Source organism: Hakea prostrata, chromosome 7 (genome assembly GCF_041222555.1).
Source record: "Hakea prostrata isolate BN-2017 chromosome 7, UWA_Hpros_2, whole genome shotgun sequence".
Classification (NCBI taxonomy): domain Eukaryota; kingdom Viridiplantae; phylum Streptophyta; class Magnoliopsida; order Proteales; family Proteaceae; genus Hakea; species Hakea prostrata.
The window spans coordinates 71266632-71290767 of NC_142606.1; the positions used below are offsets into that span (position 1 = coordinate 71266632).

General features: G+C 39.1%; 1 protein-coding gene across 2 annotated transcripts; it reads right to left on the reverse strand.

Annotated features, from left to right (window-relative positions):
• Positions 1-2632: 2632 nt before the first annotated feature.
• LOC149011953 (guanine nucleotide-binding protein subunit gamma 3-like) lies at positions 2633-13035 on the reverse strand. Of its 2 annotated transcripts, none has more exons than XM_089162993.1 (5): positions 12354-13035; positions 11230-11282; positions 11009-11053; positions 10888-10932; positions 2633-3056 (listed from the first exon to the last, which is right to left on the reverse strand). In XM_089162993.1, exons 1-5 carry the CDS (start codon positions 12498-12500, stop codon positions 2747-2749), a joined length of 600 nt encoding a protein of 199 aa, XP_089019119.1. In that variant the 5' UTR covers positions 12501-13035; the 3' UTR covers positions 2633-2746. The 2 variants fall into 2 exon arrangements, with proteins under 2 accessions (XP_089019119.1, XP_089019118.1); XM_089162992.1 differs by having other exon boundaries at positions 2633-3059.
• Positions 13036-24136: the final 11101 nt, after the last annotated feature.

Genomic DNA, 24136 nt, shown 5'->3' on the forward strand with positions numbered 1-24136 from the left:
ATTGAGTGGCTTGAATGTCAAAACTATGGAAGCTTGAAACTTGGCTTTATTGGCAAAAAGACCTTGGGAGCTAGGTATAGGGAAAAACTCATTGTGGTATAGAATGATGAAGGAGAAATACTTCAAGAAATATAGTTTTCTTCAAGCAACTACTCCCTCAAATTCTTCTTGGGGGTGGAAATCAATTATTAAAGCAAAAAATATGATGATGGATGGCATTCTCATGATGGTTGGCAACGAGGATCAGATAAATCCCTGGTTTGATAGATGGATTCCTAGCATTTCAGTTCTTCAAGCCCCTCTTCCCCTTCACAATGAGGCTCCCACTAAAGTCTCTTTCTTTATTGACCATGAAACAATTCTTGGATTGAGATCAGAGTTCAAACTTGGTGGCCCAATGACCTTGCTAAGAGAATACTTAGCATACTTTTGCCTATATCCAATGCTCACGATAAAATTGTTTGAGATCAAACATCTTCAGGAGTTTTCACCATCACTTCAGCATATAGATTGTTCACTCGAGAATCACAACCATTATGCTGAACACCCAATGGGTCTCACTTGGCATCTTCCTTTTCCCCCAAAAATCATTCACTTTATTTGGAAGGTTCTTCGTGATAAACTTCCAAAATCCAGTGTTATTATGTGAAAGAGTTTGTAGGATAAACAACATTTGCCGCTCTGTTGGAAAGAAAAAGTCTCAACAAATCACATCTTTCTACAATGCTGCTTCGCAAAACAGGTTTAGGCACATTTTAATATCTATTGGTGGGCACACTCATCTAATATTGTTGATTAAATCTCAGCTTGGATTAAATTTGCAGAAAAAAATCACAACTCACCTATATCTTTCTTATACAAAAAGTAGAAGCGAACTCGCTATTTATACAATTTTTATCTATTTATACAATTTTTTGTGATCATCGACAGTTAGGATATCGAAGCTCTCATTCTTCATCTGATTGCTATGTGGCTGATCTGGCTAGCTCTCAACAACGCTAGTCACCAAAGACCTCATAAGAACCCATATCAAATCTAGAGGCTTGCTCAATCATTAACTGCTGATTAGTGTGTTTTCTCATCGCATCATCTCAAAGAAGAAGAAGAAAGTTATCAGATGCATTGCTTTTTTTTTTTTTGGTAATAATCAGATGCATTGCCCCTTTCATCATTCATAAAGATTAATGTAGATAGGGCTTCTACAAACAAAGGTTTAACAATCATCAAGCAGGTTTGGGAGGAGTGGCGAGAAATCATATGGGGAAAGCCCTATTTTGTTTATATTTCAAGGGTGGAAATACTCGAGCAATCCAAATGAAGTTGCTGTCATCAGGAAAGGAATCCAAATTACCATTGCCCAAAACATTAAGAAGGTGTTCGTAAAGTGATAACGAAGCAATTGTTCGTATGATCAATAACAAGGAAGAAGCTCGACCATAGAAGATCAAGTACCTTATACAAGATATCTTCTATCCATCTTCAACTGTTGAATCTTTTACCATTCAGCATTCCCTTAGAGAAGGGAACTCCGTCGTAGATAAACTTGCAGCTCATGCTGCTATAAATCATGTTTGTCTGTTTTCTTATTCCCCTCCCCCTTTTATCCTTTGAAAAAAAAAAAAAATTGCAGCAACTAAAAATCTGTTCTCTCAAGGGTTCTTGGAGCTCAAAATCAAATGAAAGAGTTCCATGGGCTATCACATTCAATAGGGTAAATGGTCATTTTGAGGCAAAATGCAAATCAGCATTTGGGCTCTCAAGAGGGCCATGGAAGAGGAAAGGAATCCGCAGTGCCCTTCATCTCTCCCTGAACTTGAATGTTTAGTTTCGTTTCTAGCCGGAAATAATAGAACTTGGGGGTAAAGAGATCACTTGGCAATTTCCTTGCCTTGGGTGCTTCAAAGTGAGGTCTGTCTAGAACCTCCCTAGGTGATTTCTGTCACCTATACTTCTCTCACCAGGAGATCCTCCTTAGCTGACAGATTTCTGTCAAATAATAAACTCAAGTCTCCTGTCCATAAAAACTAAAGAACCAGTTAAAACACATTCACAATGCACACAGGACTATATGGTGACTTGGGTTACCAGCTCAATTATGAAGAGGACCTTCTTTCTCAATCCTTTTCCACAACCTTACAAAGTACACACATTCAAAGCATACAGTTCATCAAACTGAAAACTCTATGCCTGACCAAACAAATAACCACACCAACACTAGTCTTCAACCAGGTTGCACTTCCTAGCAAATTTTGCAACCTCAACAGATTCATGGGCAGCCCATGCACAAGCCAACACTGAGTAAGGATAGATTGCCCCAAAAAAAAATAGTGTTGGGGCTAAAGCTTAGAAACTTTTGAATCCATCACAAAAATGTAGCAAATTAAGAAATCTATTCATTGTTTTCCACCCTGCCCTGGCACCCCCCCCCCCCCCGGCCCCCTAAACCAAACAACCTTATTCCTTTGGTTTTGGTGTAAATTATTCCCATGATATCTTGATTTACAGTATCATTTTTTGCATTCTACATCAAAAGAGCAGAAAATGATATTCCAGTGTAGAACTGTCTTTTTCTACCTCTTCTATGAGGAAACAATCAGAGCCTTTGGGAAAACAGAGAAAATAAAAACTCCGATAGAAGTATCTCATAGTTTATTACTCAATGCAATTTATTTGAATTCTTACAACTTGGATACTCTTTCATTGAATAAAATTCTAACTTCAAAATATAAATGAGGCTGGAGCATTCCTAATAACATAGACAACAAGGATTAACACATGTTTCTGTACAGTTGGGACAACAACATAAATTTGTCAATTTAGGGCGAGAGCATGTACATCTGATGCATGAGCAGCAACCGGCGCAGGAAAGATTGGGAAGAGAACAACATTTACCACAAGATATTCTCTTCAACTGGCAGCAGTGGAGTCCGTGGCAACGCAGAAAGTTTACAGATGATTGACAGGCACAACAGCTTGGTGATTCTGGATGAAGTGAGCAACTACTACAGCAGCAGCAGCAGTAAATCCACGAAAAACTGAAGCATGACTTCTTTCCGCTACTGACCAGAAAGAAAAAGGTTGGGGGATGGGGACAAAATGTTAAACTGGTAAGGAAACACTTCTCAAATCTCAAATATGTGTGAATCGTGCACCTACAAATCACAAAAGGCGGAGGCTAGGAATTTCATTAAACATAGAGATTCTGCTTAGGTTCTGCAGCTTGAAACAATAGAGGGATGAAGTTGCACAAACATGATGAATTAGAAAACACAAAATATTTACAGAGGCCACGAAAACCATTTCAGCATTTGCGGGTTCTGGTTTAACCCTCAACTTGGTTTAGGCTCCAGCAAAACAAGAGTGGAACACAATTGGTAGTCCAAAAACAGTCATCGGTATAATTTTTCTTCGAGGGGTAAATAACAAAGTACCTCCCCTTTTAGTTAGCTATGAACCCTCCATCACTACACATGAAGAAGTAGCAGATAGACAAGGGTGGTATATCACAACCTCCATTCTGTGTAACATGAGTAATTACTACATTGGATTAGGTTGCTGGGCGAAGGGTTTGGTATAATCGTCAGGATTTCAATCTTCATGATATTTTGAATTCCTGAAAAGTCACCGTACAAGAGAAGAGGTCATGTACAGCTGAGAAACACATTAGTTATTAACATCTCGCGCCTATATAAAAAAGGCCTAACATGCGCGTTTACTTTATATAGGGGGTAACAGGTTTTCGAGAGCTTTTGATAGACAATCCATCTATCAACTTGTCATTGTGACAAATGAATGGGAGATTTGTTAGGTTCTCACAGCGGAAGGTTAAAAAGGGTAACAAGATAAATTGAGATGGAAAAGAAAAATATATCAAAAAATTCAGAAAACAACAAAAAACTTTACAGAGCAGAGTTCAAGATAGGGTCTTGGCTTATGAAGGAAACCTACCATCACTCCAAGAGTTTTGATCTGGTTCAAAGCCAACTTCTTCATAGAATTTTAAAATATTTGGAGAAAAACAAAATAGTTAAGTAGCTTACCCTGACATAGATAACCCCATTTAGACTAATCCCACCCATCCATAGAATCCCACAAGAGCCTATTACTCCCGTAATTCTATAAATAACTCCTTTATGCCACATTGGCCAAGGAGGGAGCTCCAAGAAAGAGTCAAGAATCCATTGGCCCAATGCCTAATGGCATCTCCCGTCCATCCATAATGTCTGATGCATCAACTTCATCCTGCTGCCACTCCCCAACTCTAAGTGATTTTTTTTTTTTTTTTTTTAACCTCTTGGGGGGGCAGGCACTGGAGGAAGAAATTTTAGAATAAGAGCAAAAAAAAATTCAACTTGTAATCATCAAAAACATGTTGTTTTAGTAACTCCTGAATGAGTCTTCTTGAAGTAACCAGGATTGGCAACTATAGGGACCCTCAGAATTTAAGCCCAAACCAGGCCCCTATTGGCACACCTAGCCTCCTGACTGAACCCTATGAAGGGGTAATTTGACTATTTCCCCACCTCCTTTGGGCTCCAAAATGCTCCAGAATAATTTTAGGAGCAAGGATCTACTCTCTATGATGCAGAATTGGCAGCAGATACAAAAGAGAGAAAAGCCCAAAGCTTAAGCCCATTAAAGCCTAAGGACATAACCCAAAACAGCCCATGGCTTGCATGGGCTAGGACTATTGGAGTGGGTTAAAATGAGCCCATGGTTTCATGGGCTTGGATCACTTTAGTGGAAGAAGAATATCAGCCCACTATTTTGAACTAAGCCCAAGTCTAGCTTTGAAAAGTCAACAAAAGGAGCTAGTAGGTGGTGTTGGTTAGTGGTGGGGTATAGTTGGTGGATATTTCCATTATTGTTTTGACTAGTGGTGTTGGGTAGTAGTTGGATGTTTCCATTGATGTTTGTAGTAGGTTGTGTTAGCTAGTGGTTGGATGTTACCATTAATGTTTTTGTCTCTTGAGAATGCTATATAAAGAGACTTATGTAAATGGTGAAAAAACAACTTATGAATTGAAATCAAATTGCTTGCTAGCATTCCTCCTCTTTGGAGAACCCTTGTGTTTGATCAAGGTAGATTGGTGTTCGATCCAATCGATCCACCTTGCGGTGAGAAGCCCGGGTGTTAAGACTCCTTATGTTTGATCAACGAAGGTTGGTGTTTGATCCAATCGATCCACCTTGCGGTGAGAAGCCCGGGTGTTACATGTTCCTTTGTTGTCCTTATTGTTCTCTTAATTCTCTTATATTGTTCCATCCATTCTTCTTTATAGCATACTGCTGTTTTGAAGACCTAGTTAGTCCTTGTTCTTAAACCAATATCCTTGTTCTACCACTTCGGTTTTCAGCTTTCTATTATATCTGAATTTTATCTACCTTAAGTCCATCATATTTGCAATTGACTCCCTGTGAAAAGGTCCTATTTGGGTACTGTTTTGATCATTCAAATTCAGTATCTACATTATTTGGTATCAGAGCCATGACAGGGAGTAAAACTTCTAGATTGGATACTGACCTTATGGCACAAATGATGGGGATGTTGCAACAATTGAGCAACCAACTCACTACAAGTCACAAGCACGAGGAAGAGAGGCGCTCAGCAATGGAGGCTAAAGTTGTTACCTCTACTCATGCTCCACACCCTCCACCCATCAAAGAGTTACCTAAATTCAATGAGCATGTTGGTGATTCTCAAAAGGTAAAGCTTGAACACCAGGAGTTAATTCACACTAGCCATAACACAGGGCTGGTATTGGCTCATGTTACAAGAGAAGTTACCCCTCAACCTAAGGTGACATTTCCTCCACTTATCAAACAGTTGCCTTCTGATTGCCTTAAGGTGGTTCCTGATGAGTTGCCTAATGAGCTACTTCTTATGCACGACATTTTGCATGCCACTGATTTGGTATCGAGTGTGGTGTTATCAAACCTTCCGACCTATCACCTCAGCCTAGCAGCGCACAATGACTTCAAACAACAGGTGGATGAGTTGCCACATAAAGGAGTCATTCAAGAGAGCTTAAGTCCATGTGTTGTACCGTCATTACTCACTCCAAAGAAGGACGGCTCATGGCGACACCACTCTGATGAGGGAGACACTGAACAAATGTTGAGGCTGCCCCAACTCAAGCCACCAATCACTAACATCATTGAAGAGGTTTTGGATGACTCTTACAAAACCACTCGTCGTGGCACTGGCTACCATGCTTTCCTCGTCAAATGGAAGAATCGTCCACGACATGAGAGCACTTGGATTCATGCTGGCAACTTCGAGAAACTCGATCCCGATTGGTGTGAGCGTTACATATCATTCATCCATTCGTCGGAGACGAATGTTTTCAAGCCGAGGAGAGTTGATGCAGAATTGGCAGCAGATACAAAAGAGAGAAAAGCCCAAAGCTTAAGCCCATTAAAGCCTAAGGACATAACCCAAAACAGCCCATGGCTTGCATGGGCTAGGACTATTGGAGTGGGTTAAAATGAGCCCATGGTTTCATGGGCTTGGATCACTTTAGTGGAAGAAGAATATCAGCCCACTATTTTGAACTAAGCCCAAGTCTAGCTTTGAAAAGTCAACAAAAGGAGCTAGTAGGTGGTGTTGGTTAGTGGTGGGGTATAGTTGGTGGATATTTCCATTATTGTTTTGACTAGTGGTGTTGGGTAGTAGTTGGATGTTTCCATTGATGTTTGTAGTAGGTTGTGTTAGCTAGTGGTTGGATGTTACCATTAATGTTTTTGTCTCTTGAGAATGCTATATAAAGAGACTTATGTAAATGGTGAAAAAACAACTTATGAATTGAAATCAAATTGCTTGCTAGCATTCCTCCTCTTTGGAGAACCCTTGTGTTTGATCAAGGTAGATTGGTGTTCGATCCAATCGATCCACCTTGCGGGTGAGAAGCCCGGTGTTAAGACTCCTTGTGTTTGATCAAGGAAGGTTGGTGTTTGATCCAATCGATCTACCTTGCGGTGAGAAGCCTGGGTGTTACATGTTACTTTGTTGTCCTTATTGTTCTCTTATATTGTTCCATCCATTCTTCTTTATAGCATCTGCTTGTTTTGAAGACCTAGTTAGTCCTTGTTCTTAAACCAATATCCTTGTTCTACCACTTCGGTTTTCAGCCTTCTATTATATCTGAATTTTATCTACCTTAAGTCCATCATATTTGCAATTGACTCCCTGTGAAAAGGTCCTATTTGGGTACTGTTTTGATCATTCAAATTCGGTATCTACATTATTTGGTATCAGAGCTAGTGTGAATTAACTCCTGGTTTTCAAGCTTTACCTTTTGAGAATCACCAACATGCTCATTGAATTTAGGTAACTCTTTGATGGGAAGAGGGTGTGGAGCATGAGTAGAGGTAACAACTTTAGCCTCCATTGCTGAGCGCCTCTCTTCCTCGTGCTTGTGACTTGTAGTGAGTTGGTTGCTCAATTGTTGCAACATCCCCATCATTTGTGCCATAAGGTCAGTATCCAATCTAGAAGTTTTACTCCCTGTCATGGCCTCGATACCAAATAATGTAGATACCGAATTTGAATGATCAAAACAGTACCCAAATAGGACCTTTTCACAGGGAGTCAATTGCAAATATGATGGATTTAAAGTAGATAAAATTCAGATATAATAGAAGGCTGAAAACCGAAGTGGTAGAACAAGGATATTGGTTTAAGAATAAGGACTAACTAGGTCTTCAAAACAGTAGTATGCTATAAAGAAGAATGGATGGAACAATATAAGAGAATTAAGAGAACAATAAGGACAACAAAGTAACATGTAACACCCAGGCTTCTCACCGCAAGGTAAATCGATTGGATCAAACACCAACCTTCCTTGATCAAACACAAGGAGTCTTAACACCCGGGCTTCTCACCGCAAGGTGGATCGATTGGATCGAACACCAATCTACCTTGATCAAACACAAGGGTTCTCCAAAGAGGAGGAATGCTAGCAAGCAATTTGATTTCAATTCATAAGTTGTTTTTTCACCATTTACATAAGTCTCTTTATATAGCATTCTCAAGAGACAAAAACATTAATGGTAACATCCAACCACTAGCTAACACAACCTACTACAAACATCAATGGAAACATCCAACAAACAATAATGGAAATATCCACCAACTATACCCCACCACTAACCAACACCACCTACTAGCTCCTTTTGTTGACTTTTCAAAACTAGACTTGGGCTTAGTTCAAAATAGTGGGCTGATATTCTTCTTCCACTAAAGTGATCCAAGCCCATGAAACCATGGGCTCATTTTAACCCACTCCAATAGTCCTAGCCCATGCAAGCCATGGGCTGTTTTGGGTTATGTCCTTAGGCTTTAATGGGCTTAAGCTTTGGGCTTTTCTCTCTTTTGAATCTGCTGCCAATTCTGCATCACTCTGTTTTTCAGTTGGTCAGTTGGTTAGAATCTTTATCTGAGTAGGTGTCCTAGTTAGAATCCAATTTTCAAGTAGGATTCCGTCTTAATTTGATATCTTATTTTGCAGGTTGTATTTGTTTAGGAGCCTCTTAGTTAAAGAGTCCTTTTCCTCATTTAGAAGATAAGTCTAATGGCACAAGGGAATTCTAATCCAAATAGGATGCCTTAGTTGAGTCCAAGCAGATTTCCTTTGTTAAGTCCTAGTTAGTTTCCTTCAATGTAACGAGGCTATAAATAGCCCCTCATATCATGTAACAAATTAGATTTGATGAATTGAATAAACAAGCAATGACCTGGGTTTTGAGTGTTCAAACAATTTTCTGCAATTTCAATTTTGTCCACCATCTTCAAAGCTTGTGGCAACCCTGAAATTCACTAAAGGAGTTTGAAGATCTTCAAGAGCAATCATATCAAACCAAAGAAGCAGCATCCCCTACCCTATTCCCCTCCCCAAACCCTTGCACAAGTTACCCCATTCTTCCTCCATCCAAAACCCCTAGAATTCCCTACCTTATTTCCCTCCCCATCCACTAATAGGATCACACCCCTCCCTACTCTCATCCCTACTTCCATATTCATCAATAGGCCTTCATTCCATTAGTTTCAAAGTTTCTGCAGTTCATCTTCTACCTCTAAAAACCCTAAAACCTAATTTCATCCAAAAGACTGATATCTCTCTAACCACTCGACCAAAGCCTAAATCCTTTTGGGATTACCTTCTCCTACACCATTTGTATCTCCTCTCCAAGCCTAACTGTAGTCAACACCTCAAGAGTCCTGATCCAACTAGGAGACCTACTTTCTACAGCCTAGACTTATAGGATCAGTTTTGAACTTATGGGACAACAAAAACAGAATTAATTTTAGTGTAACCAAACCCTAGAACACCCCCCCCCCAAACAACGACAAAATAAAAAATAAAAAATTGACCCTATACCCTCCCGTCATAGCTCCAAAGGTTTGGAAGTCAAACCAGACCTAGCCGGAGGGTTTCCAGAGTATTTTTTGTTCAACTTAGGTGCTGTCCTTTGAGTTACAGACCTCAACAGCAACAGTTGACGCCCTAGGGAGCCTGCTGGTTCTTAATAAAAGATCCAAGAGAAAATTACACGACACCCACTATTTTTTGGGTAAAACTAGTGACCACCCACTAGTATCTCCAAAATACATGACACCCACTTGCATAATTACAAGTTACCTACAGTTAAATTATGTTGTTAAATGATGGATAAAATTACCTAAATACCCTTACCCTATTAAGTCATTCAAAAATTAAAGTTAAAATTACGTAAATGCCATTTGGGCAAAGAAATTACAAAACATACCCCCACCTCTTTTGCAACCTATCTTCTCCAACCCATCCCAACCATGTCTCCTCCCACTTCAACTCATTTAGTGGTTGAAGGGAGAAGGAGAGATGGAACGTGCAGAAGCAGAGATTTGGAACTGAAAGGTTGAGGAAGAAGGGCAAGATGAACTGTTGAGATAAGAACCAGCCGGTGCCATGGCTTGAGCCACTGACGGCAGTTAAGGTATTACAGCAACATCTCATCCACCACCTTCTTCCCCGGCCAAATCGTTGAGACGTTGACAAATTTAGACCTTGGAAGACATTTTCAAAACTTTCATTTTCCGCTGACCCATTACCGGCAAAATCACTTTGAAAAGTCTTCACAAGATGAATGATTCATAGACGACACATGGTCCATCATCAGAAATCTAAAGAAAACCCTCAATAGCCTCTGAAAGTAGCAATAATAAAAGCAACAAAAACCCAGAATATGCATAATGTAGTTCTGGGGTTTGGATTCACTAAAATGCTGACATTTTACCACCAAATCGAAGTAGATGGAAACAATTTTGCTCTTCATCGGAAACCAAAACTAGTAGAATGTACGCAATCATTCTAGTTGAGGCCTATAACAGTGCATTTCTAGGAAACATGTAAGCCATAGAACCATTCTTCAAACCTCAATTCAAAAAGTTTTAATTAAGATATAAATCAATAAGAATGAGGCTTAAAAACCATAATCTGAATTTAGATTCTTACAATTAAATTAAATAACAAAATATAAGGATACAGATGCATTCTTTCTATGCATAAATGCTGCCATTTTGTATTAAGCCTACGTGATTTTTCAGAGAATAAATATCTGTCAATTTATACCAATTTCAACTATATGTTCAAATTCTGTCTCATTAGAGATATATATTAAAAATGACACATTCCTTCCAACCGGAAGAGAATGATTTATGTTTCTATCCAAAGAATATGCTTATCATAGAAATGCAAATTTAACTTGATGAATTTTTTCCAGTTCCTTCATCCCCATGCTCATCTGTTACAAGTTATATCTTTGCTTCAAGTTACTACAATTATATATTTTTCATAGTTGATGTTCAAAGTAGACAGAACATAAACACTGTTTAAGGTGAAGAAGTACCAGAGCCACTTCCAGATGCGACGGGATCTACGAATCTTCCGTTCCCTGCTAAAATAGATACTGTGAAACTTTGATCACATTTGAATTTCAATGGACAAAGGTTAATGCCAAAGAATCATACACAGTAATCAAAGGGTCTGGGTTAGCCCCTACAAATTCGTCAACCCTGCCAAAAGAATTGCCTGCAGTCAACTACAGATCAATAGACTACATGTATAAATCAAATGTAAGAGAAGCACCTGGCATGCTTCACATTCAAGATCAATTCCCCTCAACAGGCAGAATAAAGGAAAACAGTATAGTATGAGAACTGAAAAAGGAGTGGGCATGGATCATGCTTACTCTTTGCATATTCTGGAGGCAGGTGGAAGACCGTCAAGTGATTTTAGCTCATCCTGTTTGCAGTTAAATCGTGTGAAATTTCAGTTTTCATACGCAATAATTAAAAAGGATAAGGTGTTCATTTTTCACTCTGGTACTTTTCAACATACCCAGCTTATGTAATGGTTTTGTCAGAAAATCATTTTCTCTGTAGTTTCAATAATCATTATTGAATTAATAACTCAAACTTTAATCATTACAACTCTTGATCACATGTAGTTGTAATACCATTGGAATGAAGAAAAAAAACCTGCAATCATGATCATCACAGCTAAGTAGACATTGCCCATATGTCTTAACCTTTTCCCAGTTTAACATTGCCCAACAATTTGTGTGTGATCATCCGGAGCTGATAAGAATTCATCTTTAAGATTTCTTTATGGCCTAAGATATGCTGTATGCAGGACCCATCTAATGCAAGGCATTGACTTCCCACTTAGTGAGCCACAACAAGGAACGAGGGCTTAGCATATTTCTACCTACAAGAAGAAAAAAAATTTCAATTTGGAACTGACTCTCGATTCTAATTGCGGATGAACCTTATACTGGGTTCAATCAGCAGGAAAGTGAATAAACTACACCAGAATATGAGTTAAAACATAGAAGTCGTCAACCAGAGATAAGGAAAGGAAGCTTAGTACAAGAAATGTGATTCAGCACATTTTTGTATGAATGCCTCATTCAGCAATTTCCAGAGCCTTCTGCACTGGCTACACCTTTTCTTTTAGTAGAAAATTTCAGGCTACAGCTGAGTGGGATTTTCTTTGGGGGATCAACCTTCTGCGAGAAGAAGAAGCGAGGATCTAGTTTTTACTAATAATGCCAACTAGTTAAGAGAGAACAATCTTAGTATGAGCAGAGATGCCCTTTCACAATTTTTCTTCCGGTGCCATTTTTTAGTCATTTCATGATTAATATGGATATAAAACCCATCATTCACTCAAGATCCATTCAACTTCCAAAAGAGCTGTCTGGTTAGAAGTATTGAAGAGCAACTTTGAATTGGTAAAGGAAAAATGCATACAAGTAAGAACAAGAGAATCGTCAACCTAATCAAATGAGTAGTTATTTGTAGCAGAGCTCACCTCCAGAAAACCGATCTCTCTTTCAATCATCTGAACCTTCAGCAACTCCCGACGCTTCCCATACAAATCAGGATACAGGGGAGGTGACTTGGGACAAGGTAACGGCAGAGATGGAACAGAGGAACCACTCGGAGTTGTCGTATCCATTGAGGTTGTAACGAATAACCAAACTATCGAACGAACCCAGCAACAAAGAGAACAGGAAACTACGAGTTTCTGCAGGGTGGTTGGAAGTAATGAAGTAGGAGAAATTAGGGTTTAAGCAATGAATGCAAGAATAGATACAGGACAGAAGAACTTAGTGAAAGTTCTGAAAAAAAAATAATGACAGCACTGCAAAAGCTCTGAACGGCATCAGAAATTATGAATGCTTAGTCATTTAAATGCGGTTTGGGATTGTAAAAACAGAGAAAGAGATGAAAGAAAAAGGAAAAGAGTGATGGGTGCTGAAGAAGCAGCTTTGGATTTGGAAATGGAATAGTAGACTTCTTCATAGCCACTACCCATCACTGTGGTAGTAGGTAGCAGAGAAAGCTGTTCTCCTTCGACGTTTCTTCTCTGTTATACATAATAGGGAGAACCAATGCCAGAGTAAAGCCTGCAAATATCTGAAAGAAACCATTCTGAGAAAACGCAAATTAGAGTAAGAGAGAGAGAGGGAGGGAGAGTCTCTCTTTCTCTCTCTTCTGCTGTGTTCCACTCCACTGTCTGTGGCGTCGTGGTTGCAGAAGATGGGGGCGACAAGCAGCACGACGCCGTACCTCAGACCGCACGTGACCCATCAGGTAGGAAAGAGAAAACGGCATTTTTGGGTTTTGATGCGAAAATGCTTCCTGTTTTGCCTTATTGGGTTCAATTACTTTTTTTTTTTTTTTCGGTTAATTATTGGTTCAATTACAAACTAACCCTTCATCTCACTTTCAATTCTCTCCAATTTTCGGTAATAACAATCCTTTTGTCGGTCGGTTTCCTTTTTTTTTTTCTTCAAAGGAGCTTTATTAAGCCGGTGATGGATTTTAAGACATTTTCACTAAGAGGTGTTGATTTCAACTACTAGAACAATTCTACGTTGGTGGTCAGTTTCACCTTTACCTATATATTATTATTGAATTCTTCTTCTTCGTTTTTTCTATCAGAAGAATGGTAACCAAAGTACAAGATGTCGGGCAATATATCATCGTGTGTCGCAACAATAAGTGATATCGACTATTTCAAAAATTAGTTATATATCGTGAAAAGTCGATTTTTCGACAATATATCACCTAATTTACAAAATTTAGCAGAATTTCGTTCGATTTTTTATTCGATTTTTGCCAAAGTGACGTAGGACCCACTGTCCATTGACAACAAATGTAAAGCATGAGTCATACTCAACATAATTGTATAATGAATTGTAGATTTCAATCTTTTCTTCACTAGTTGTGTATTTATGTTCTCTTTGTATATTTACATTAGTTTATATGAGTTTTTCAAACTTTCAGTTTTACCCGTATATAGCCAGGCATGTGCCAATCAGGAATTTTAGATTAAGTGATGTTTTAGGCCAAAATAATGTTCTCATTGTGTCTATTGGCCTCAAATTAGGCTACTTAATAAAATTCAAGCCAAAACAATTCTAAATATCCCTGTAACTAGGGTTCAAATTTTCATCAATACCCTGCCAAAAGTCGCCGACATGTCAAACCTTGATGGTAACTCACTTTATTTATTAAGTAAGAATAAAAAACAAAGAAATTCGCACAACATTTTCCTTACTGTCTATAATATTTATTGCCCTTAGGGAAAAAAATCCTGAATAAAAATAAATAATTCTAATGGAATAGCATATCTTTAGGGTGAAAATAAATTTTCCATGTCGAATCAATAAATCTACCCAAGAAATTCACACAACAATGGCCCATGGTATATTATGGCAAGCCCTATATTGACGGCAAAATCCAACTTTTTTTTTTTTTTTAATAACAAAGAAAAAAATTAATATTACTTAGAGTAGCAAATACAAAGACTAGTAGTTTCTAATACAGTTAATCATTTTCTTGTATTCTATAGAGTATTTAGATGCTAGATAGGTGAACCATTGTTAGAGTGTGGTGTATTTAAACTTGCTGAGTTACAAGTAATTACTTGATTAAGTAGTTAATTATACAAAAAATGCGACAAAGACTAATGGCCTACTTTTGTGTTTCAGCATCAAAAGTAGATCAAACACTTCTTCTTCAGTGCACCAAATTTTAGATAGTTGAATTTGAAAGTTTGGTGGCAAAAACCAACTTGCCACCACAATCATGTCCAATAGAACCATAACCACCCAAGCCCTTCTTGTATGCACCATCACAATTAATGGGGGCATACTCATTTGATCGCTTAGGCCCAAGGTCCGAAATATCGGACAGTATCGCTGTGTCGGTGACTGGCGACATAGTTACACAGCGACATTTCATTGACGTGTCTGCGACTTTTGGCAGGGGTGTCGATGAAAATTCGACCCCGGTTTCGGAGGGTATTTAGGGTCGTTTTGGCTTGAATTTTGTTTTGTAACCTAATTTAAGGCCAATAAATACAATGAGAATATTATTTTGGTTTAAAACATCACTTAATCTAAAGTTTTTGATTGGCACATGTCAGGCTATATGCAAATAAAACTGAAAGTTTGGAAAACGCATATAAACTAATGTAAACATGTGAAGAAAACAAAAATGCACAACTAGTGAAAAGAAGTATTAAAATCTACAATTCAGTATATAATTATGTTGAATATGACTCATGCTTCAAATTATGTTGCCTACAGACATGGGGTCCCGCTCCCCGGTGAGCAGGAGGCCACCCCGGCAGGAGTGTGGGGGCAACACCCCGGAGCCTATAGAGGTCTTACGTCATTTTGGTAAAAATCAAATGAAAAATCAATGAAAAATCAAATAAAATTCTATTAAATATAGTGAACTTGACGATAAATCGCCGAAAAATTGACTTTTCGCGACATTTGGTAGACCCTTATAAATCATCAAAACAAAACTAAAGCATCTTACCCGATTCATGAAGATGTGCTAAATAAATAAATTTAGGGTAAATATCACTTTATCTCTCCTCTTAGCTGGACAAATAGCACTTACACCACCTCTTAGTTTGATAATATCACTTATCTCCCCTCTTACCTATCAAATATATCAAACACCTCCCCTCTGTTAACTTTCTCGGTTAAATTTAACTTTTACCGTTAAGTATTTTTCTAAAACCACAAACTATCCTTGGCTAAAGATTTTATTTATTTATTTTAAACCCTAAATTACTGTAACCACCCTAGCAATTAAAATTCTAAATTACCCTCAATTAAAATAATTGTTACCCACTAAAACATCATAGTTAAAACCCAAATTATCTTTAATTATTAAAACTCCAATATACCCTTATTTTTCAAAAAAAAATTATCAAACAATTAAAAAAAACACAAAATAGTAGAACGTGTTTAATTTTATCAACATACTCTTTTTTTTTTAATTGCATTTTAATTTTACTTGATAGTATACTATATTTTTTTAATTGTTTGATAATTTTTTTTTTAAAAGGATATGTTGGGCTCTTAAAAATTAAAGATAATTTAGATTTTAACTATGGTGTTTTGGTTTTTAATAATTATTTTAATTGAAGGACAATTTAGTAGTTTAAAATAAAAAAATATTTTTAGCCAAAACTACTTTGGGGTGTTAGAAAAATATTTAACGGTAAAAATTAAATTTAACCGAGAAAGTTAAGAGAGGGGAGGTTTTGATATATTTACTAGGTAAGAGAGGAGATAAATGATATTATCCAATTAAAAGGGATGTAAGTAATATAAATTTATAAAAAAAATTAAAAAAAATAAGAGGGGGGAGAAATATGAATAAAGGTAAAAGTGACAATATGATAAAGCGACCGTCATGGGATTGGTTAAACAAAGAGTAAAAGAGGGACAAAACGGTCAAAAGGGTAAGAATCTATCTATCTGATTCTGAGATTCTGAAAAAAGTGAAATTGAGAGTTCCGAGAGAGAAACAATAGACAGGAGAAAGTCTCAGGAGGAGTCATATCAACACGCGACGATACCTCAAGTGTCCATCGTGACCTGGTGGAGCTGGTGGAGCTGGTGGAGGGAGGCGATGTAAAAAGTAAAAAATGAAAAAAAGTGAGCGCAGTAAGTAAGAATAGGTGATCTTTCATTCATTCTTTCCCAAATTGGCACGGCAAAGGAAGTAATGACGTCGTATAACTGCAAGCTTGCAGGTTACGGATCTTAGGCATCATATCAACTCACCAGATAACTCCGAGAATGAGCTCTTTTTTTATATTGTTCTTTCTCTTTCTCTCTCTCTCTCTCCCTCCAAGGCTCCAAGGCTCCAAGGAAGGGTTGATGTAATATCTTTGGATGCAATGATTTAGGATTGACCTTTGCCTCACGCGTTGCTCAATCAATCGCTCCTTTGCGTGATACAGACTCTTATGGGGGTTGGGGTGAGTACCAACATTTCTTTTCTGGATCAATGCAAAGACCTTGACCTTTGTTATGTACTGTGCTCTGCTTAGGTTGATGCACCTCCAGTAGTGTCTAATCACCAATAATTACTACAAGACACCCGGTCCTCTGTTTGGATGTAACAAGCATAGTCAAATCGGGTTCAATCGCGATCGGATCATTAATCCCGATTGGGACAGGTTTGGAGGATGAATTGACTAGTAGCGAAATTGTGAAAGGGTGAAGGAATCCGATGGTCATGGAAAAAAGCATGCTCCCGTAAAACTCGGGATGCACGATCATACTATGAATGGAAATCTCATCTAATTCAAAAAGGAGAAAAAACCTTACGATCGGACGGCCGCAAAAAAGGATCAAGGACGAATCCAACTATTAAGAATAAACGATAAGCCCTATATAAACTAATGGGTCGTACAAAACAAAGGTATTTGAATCATTTCCCTCCATTATTGTTATTTAACTAAGCTCTATGTTGTTCCAACTATTGACTTAACCTTAGGAGGTGGCTTCTCAACCGCTGAGTTGGCCCCCCACAACTGACGTTGTTTTGTAAGAATCCGAGGACTAAACAATTTTTGGACACGTCAATTTGGCGCCATCTATAGGAAACGCTTCAAAAAGTTAGTAAACACCATATCTACAATTCATAGGCATCAAAATCATAATTTTCAGCCTTCTTTAGATGGAAATCTTACTCTCCCATAGGGAAATCATGTTCGTGAAGGTAAAATTCAAGAAGAGGAAGAAATAGTAGGAGGAGCCCGTTTGAATGATTCAAACGAAGAGATTCAGATGATTCCGGTCATTCGGGAGAAAATGAACCAAAGCTAGCGATAGATGAATCAAATGCAAATTTAGTTTCTAGAAATGCAGGCCATGCTCCGAACAATGGCTAGACGCTTGGGAGCCCCAAGAAACCCAAATCTCCCATGATCGTGAGGAGTTGAGAAGGCAACCCAGGTGAAAGGAGAAATTCTCCAGTAAGAGGATGTTCTCCCCTCAAATAAAAGAACCCGACCGAGGGCCAAAACTTTTGTCAACAACTGGAAAGAAACTTAAGGCCGTAGGAAGAAAAGGGTGAACGGTCGAGAATAAGGAGGACGAGTGAAGGAGAGACAATCCAGAGTTTTAGGATCGGACCCAAAGAAGTCGAATGGGAACCCTGTCTAGGACTTAGTGAGGAGTACGAACGCACTCTACAATATCTCAACAGTCAGATAGAGACAACGTTTGGACGCAAAACACCCGGGCGGTACAGATCGATCAGGAATTGGCTGATGTAAATTAAAAAATTGGGACAACTCACAAAGGGCAAAAAGACTGATGATATATACCGGTCATCAGAAGGACTATGTTCGTTGAGGCGATAGCTAGATAAGAATTCCCTCATAACTTTCATGCTCGATCCCGACCTTTTTTTTGTTCGATGGATGTGGGGATCCAGTAGCCCATATGAGTTCCTACCAGCAAACAATGGCGGTTGCTAAGAATTCGGATCCTATTTTGTGCAAAGTGTTCGGGTCTTCACTGACGGGAGCAGCTCAGAAGTGGTTTTCAAACCTACCATTGGAAAAGATAGCTGATTTCGATGAGCTTGCTCAAAAATTCATCAGTCGGTTCCATAGTGTATTACAGACCAAAATGACAGAAGAGATTTTGTTCACCGTCAAGTAGGCAAAGCAAGAGTCTATTCGGGATTATTTGCAAAGGTTCAACAACGCAACCATGGAGATCGAGCACCTTGATGAGCAAGTGGCCAAAACAACACTCTTCACAGGCCTTTCCAATAGATGACTTCTGGAGTTATTATTGAAGGATATGCCGACCATCTATGCCAAACTTGTCCAAAGATGTCAAAGATAGGCAGAAGTAATAGAAATCCTTGACGATCGGCAGGGAGAAGTGAAGACAGCCAACAAAGAGCAAAAAGCTTCTAAGAAAGGCCAAGGCTCTAGAGTGCAAAGCAACAATCGAGGAAGCAAAGGATGGTCTGGATGGAGACAACGTTCACCCAATCGCTCTGAGTATACTCCTCTAAATGCACGACGTTCGAAGATCTTGATGCAAATCAAAGATTAGGATATCTTAAGATGGCCACCCAAGATGACATCAAAGCCAAAGGAAAGAAACATGAACAAATATTGTTGTTTCCATAAAGACTATATGGACACTACACTAATGAGTGCCGACACTTGAAGGCGGATGTTGAAAGGCTGATATCCCAAGGGCATTTGGCAAATTACATAAAGCGCCGAGAAGATGATCGAGAAAGAAGAACTACTAGAGAAAAGGTAAGAGAACGATTGGGAAGCAGGGACCATCGGCTTGAAGCTTCCAACTCCAAGAAAGGAAAAGAAATTGCAACATCTAGTCGGTCCTTGATCCTCACAATTCTCGGAGGACCAGAACCAAATCCCTTAGAAAGTTGAAAGCAAAATCAAAATTCGTAAGGTCAGGAGAAGTGATCAAGAAAAGAAAAAGACCGACTATTAAGGAAAGCATCGTGTTCAATGAAGAAGATGAAAGAAGCATATGTGCTTCGCACGACGATGCGATTGTAATCAAAGTCGAGATTGGCCGTCGGGAGGTGCACATAGTGCTAGTAGATACAGGATCGTCAGTAGGGTCTCTTATCTTATGAGGCATATCAGAGGCTGAAGATAGATGAAGATTTGATGAAACCAACTTCAACCCATCTATATGGCTTTGTTGGATCCTCGACCGTGGTGGAAGGGTCGATACAACTAGATCTAACAGTAGGAACTTTTCCAAAGGAGACCACCATTCAAGTGAATTTTTTGGTTGTTCGGGAACTCCCTACATATAACGTCATACTTGGGAGGCCATCCCTTACTAAGCTGGGAGCAGTAGTGTCAACCAAGCACATGAAGATCAAATTCTCGACTAGAAATGGGGTAGGAGAGGTAACTTCTGATAAAAAAAACCTCTAAACAATGGCATGTTTCTTATTTGAAAGATAGAAAGAGATCGAGGAAGGCTACAGCCTTGCCAATTGAGGTTTGAGACGATCGGGACGAAGATATAATGCAAAGACCTGAACCTATTGAAAAGCTAAAGAGAATCCAATTAGATCCTTCTAAAGAGGTGAAAACAACCTTCATTGGGTTAGAGCAATCTGCAGATTTTAGGAAGAATTGAAAAAGTTCATTCAGGAAAACATAGATGTATTCGCATGGTCAGCAGTAAACATGCCAAAAATAGATCGAAGCTTTGCAAAGCATAGGCTATGGATCTAACCAAAGGAGAAGGAACTTCTCGATCAAGAAGCATGAGGCGATAAGAACCAAAGTAGAAAAGCTAAAGGGTTTGGGATTCATCAAACTGATCAAGTGCTTGACTTGGATGGCCAAGTTGTAATGGTAAAAAAGGTGAACGGGAAGTGGTGGATGCGTACAAATTACTATACTTAGGAAATATCATATGAAACTCAACCCAGAGAAGTGCACCTTTGGAGTTTCATCGGGAAAGTTCCTGGGATTTATGGTGTCCCAGAGCGGAATTTAGGCGAACCCAAGGCCCTAATAGATATGGAGCCTCCAAAGACTGTTTGAGATGTATAGTGCTTAATAAGACGAGTAGCAGCTCTGAACAAATTTATTGCGCAGTCGAAAGAACAATGCTTACCATTCTTCAAGGCTTTGAAGGATTTGAGGGGTAGCGAAGAGGCATGATGGACAAAGGAGTGCCAAAGAGTGTTCAACAACCTGAAAGAAATGTTGGGGAAGCCACCATTGTTATCCTGACCAGAGAAAGGTGAAACACTACAAATATACCTATCATCTTCAACTTCTGTAGTAAGTGCAACCCTTGTTTGGAAAAAAGATAAGAAACAATGGCCAATATACTATATCAGTCACATACTCCTTGATGTGGAGACCAAATATTCAGAGATCGAAAAGCAAGCTTTGACCCTGATGATGGCAGCAAAGAAGCTGAGACCCTATTTTCAGACACACCCGATCGAGGTATCAACCACTTTTCCCTTAAAGAAAGTGTCTCATAAGCTAGACCTGTCGGGAAGGATGGTGGCATGGTCGGTAGAACTTGGTGAATACCAGGTAGACTTTAAGCCCCGAACGACCATAAAAGCTTAAGCCTTGGTTGATTTTTTGGTAGAAACCACGACTTCTATTGAAGAAGTGACTAAACAAACTACCCTAGTCATGTGGAACATCTATGTGGATGGTTCGAGTAATAGGCAAGAAGCAGGGGTAGGAGTTTTGTTGAAGAGCCAAAGAGGGTTCATCATTCCATATGCATTGAAGTTCGGGTTCGAAGCAATCAATAACTAGGCCGAGTATGAAGCTTTCTTGGCTGGCCTTCGGTTAGCAAAAGCACTCACCACACTTGAGATAACTATTTACATTGATTCTCAACTCATAGTGAATCAGATACAAGGAGAGTTCGGGATTAAGGAGCCTCGATTGCAAAAGTATCAAGAAATGATACAAGTGCTGAAGATGAATTTAAAGAGGTACGAGTTCTTCAGATCTCGAGGAAGGAGAATGCTATGGTAGATGAACTGTTAAGATTGACAAATGCAAAAGAAAGAACCCTTGAACCTTTGGTCTATATTGAAGAGATAGGACTCCAAAGCACGAGGAATGAAGATACAATGTACGTGGAAGATAAACGTTGTTGGATGGACTTGATCATAGAGTACCTTCTTGATGATCAATTGCTCGAAGATCATAAAGAAGCAAGACTCATCAGGGTTCGAGCGGCAAGGTTCACCATCCAGAATGGAAGATTGTACTGAAGGTCTTATATTGGATTTTTGCTAAGATGCTTGGGCTCGAAGGATCAAAGAGTGCATTAGCAGATGTGCACGAAGGTTTCTGTGGAGCTCATATTGGTGGACGACCGCTAGCACACAAGATACTTAGGCTCGAGATATACTAGCCAAAAATACAAGAGGATGCACTAGAATACGTGTGTCATTGCAGGAATTTCCAAATACATTCGACAATGTCAAAAATACTAGCAGCATCCTTGATGTCTATCTTGGACTTGATCCTGTTCTCTATGTGGGGGATTAACATCATGGGAAAATCACTAAGGCTTCTAGTGGTCTGGAGTACTTGATCGTGACAATTGATTACTTCACCAAATGGGTTGAAGTAGTTCCACTTGCTACAATTGCTGAGAAGAGGGTCGAGAAAATTGTACTAAAGTCCTTAATACACAGATCCAGCATCCCGAAGGTGCTTATACCTACCACAGAACACAGTTTGATAACCCACAGTTCACCCAGTTCTGTGGAACTTACATGATCGAGCACCGAATGTCCTTTGTGGCATACCCCCAAAGCAATGGTCAAGTAGAGGTAACCAATCAAATCCTGTTGGATGGAATTAAGAAAATATTGGAATCAAACAAAGCCTTGTGGGTTGAAGAACTCCCGAACGTGCTCTGGGCTTATAGAACAACAGTTCGAACGCCAATAGGAGAAACACCATTTAAATTGGCCTATGGGTCAAAAGCTTTGGCTCTAGTAGAAATAATGGTCGGGGACTCTCAGAGAATGAGAATTTGAAGAATAGGCCAATGAGCAAGGTCTGTTGGATAGCTTGGATCTCTTGGATGAAGTTCGAGCAAAAACCATAGCTCGAGTCCAACAGGATCTGTCACACCCCACTGAGCCGGTTCTGGACACGCTTGAATACCCGTGGGGGCGATAGTCTCACTGGATCTCGGTTCGCAACCAATCCATAACAACAATATTATATAGCATAATCCAAGAGCAAGAATATAAAAGAAAGTGAATCTAAGGTTATTACAGTCACCCTTAAGATAAGTCAAAGCCAAAATCGTTAAAAGAAAAAGAGAGAGACATGAGTTATTACAACGAACGTTTAAAAGTCAAATGGCGTTCTAACAATGGAAAAAGAGGAAACAACCTAAACCCAACCCAAATAAAAGAATCTCCAAGCCTCATAATGGCTGGACTCCATAAGCACAAATCCACACAAGTACACATCCTATCATTTACCTTAGTGTCCTCGCTCGCCGGTCCCACATAGGACTCTACCGGGCAGACTCTCCAAGTAATATAAGTCATCACAACCTACAACAGAGTCTAAAGAAAATGAAATATACACAGAGGATGAGTTCCACAAAACTCAGTGAGTCTAACATATCGCACACCATGTATTGATCATACACACACACACACACACCCATATCAGCATATATGGTCAATGAATACAAGAATGAACATGAAAACATGAATATATCTCCTACTATATTGTCTCTATAGTAGACATGCTTTAAGATAACACACCAGCCTCCTCTAGGCAGTCTCATCACTCTCTCTTATGACACTTAAGCTCGTCTGTTGGTTCACCGTGGTAGTTGGGTCCTATCATATCAACCATGGTTGGGGATTAAGTCAACACTCTCTCACATCACCATTGGCCTGAGATATGGCGTGTGTCAAGGATTACTCTAGCCCAATGCAAAGTCACTATGTCTCGTGCTACGTGAGATCCAGATACCTTTCCTCATGCTTAAGCGCCCTTTTGGTCCGATATCGTTCTCACCTAGGAATGTTGTTTCTCATTCCACCTAACCACCGTCTTTTGGTTTACCATTCCTTAACCCTGTAGTCATCTACATATGCTAGGGTGGTTTCTGCTCATGTCCCCTCACGACACTCAAACCGTCTGTTGGGCGATCACGAGTCCCATTCTAACACATGTCTCTATACCACTGCATGATAACCGTAGGTCTGCTTGATGCACACAGAGCCCCATTCACTGTTATCACGGGTCACTCGGCTTCAATACCCCTGCCGAAAGGGTAGTAGCACTCTTGGAATTCCTAACCAATGCATCTAGACAAACACACCGACTATTAAAAGTGCTGGGGACATCAGAGGATAGTGTCCCATACCACAACCCCTGATAACGTGAGCTAGGAGTACCAAGATAGGTAATCCCCATTTCATAGTCACATACATCCACATGCATCAATAAAGTGAAATCATCAATCACAATTCACATGTAATCATTTATTCAAAAACATGGTAAGACATGCAAGATTATCAAAATTGTATAAAGTAACGGCAATCAACATGATATTCTACAAGAATCACAGTCTAAATACACAATGCAATAACATAATATATGGAATGTTATCCTCACTTATTAAACGAGAACTCATGCGTAAAGTCCCAGAACACAAAATTAACGAATGCCCAAAACTCAATTAACCTAACAAATAAACAGGCTAAATTAGATTTAATTCTAGATTC

Excerpts from the sequence above, each read along its gene's own strand:
- LOC149011953 (XM_089162992.1), bottom strand. The coding sequence starts at position 12,500 with ATGGATACGACAACTCCGAGTGGTTCCTCTGTTCCATCTCTGCCGTTA. Across the intron at positions 11,283-12,353 it reads GAGAGATCGGTTTTCTGGAG|GATGAGCTAAAATCACTTGA; the intron begins GTGAGCTCTGCT and ends AACTGCAAACAG. Across the intron at positions 10,933-11,008 it reads CCAGACCCTTTGATTACTGT|GGAACGGAAGATTCGTAGAT; the intron begins GTATGATTCTTT and ends CTATTTTAGCAG.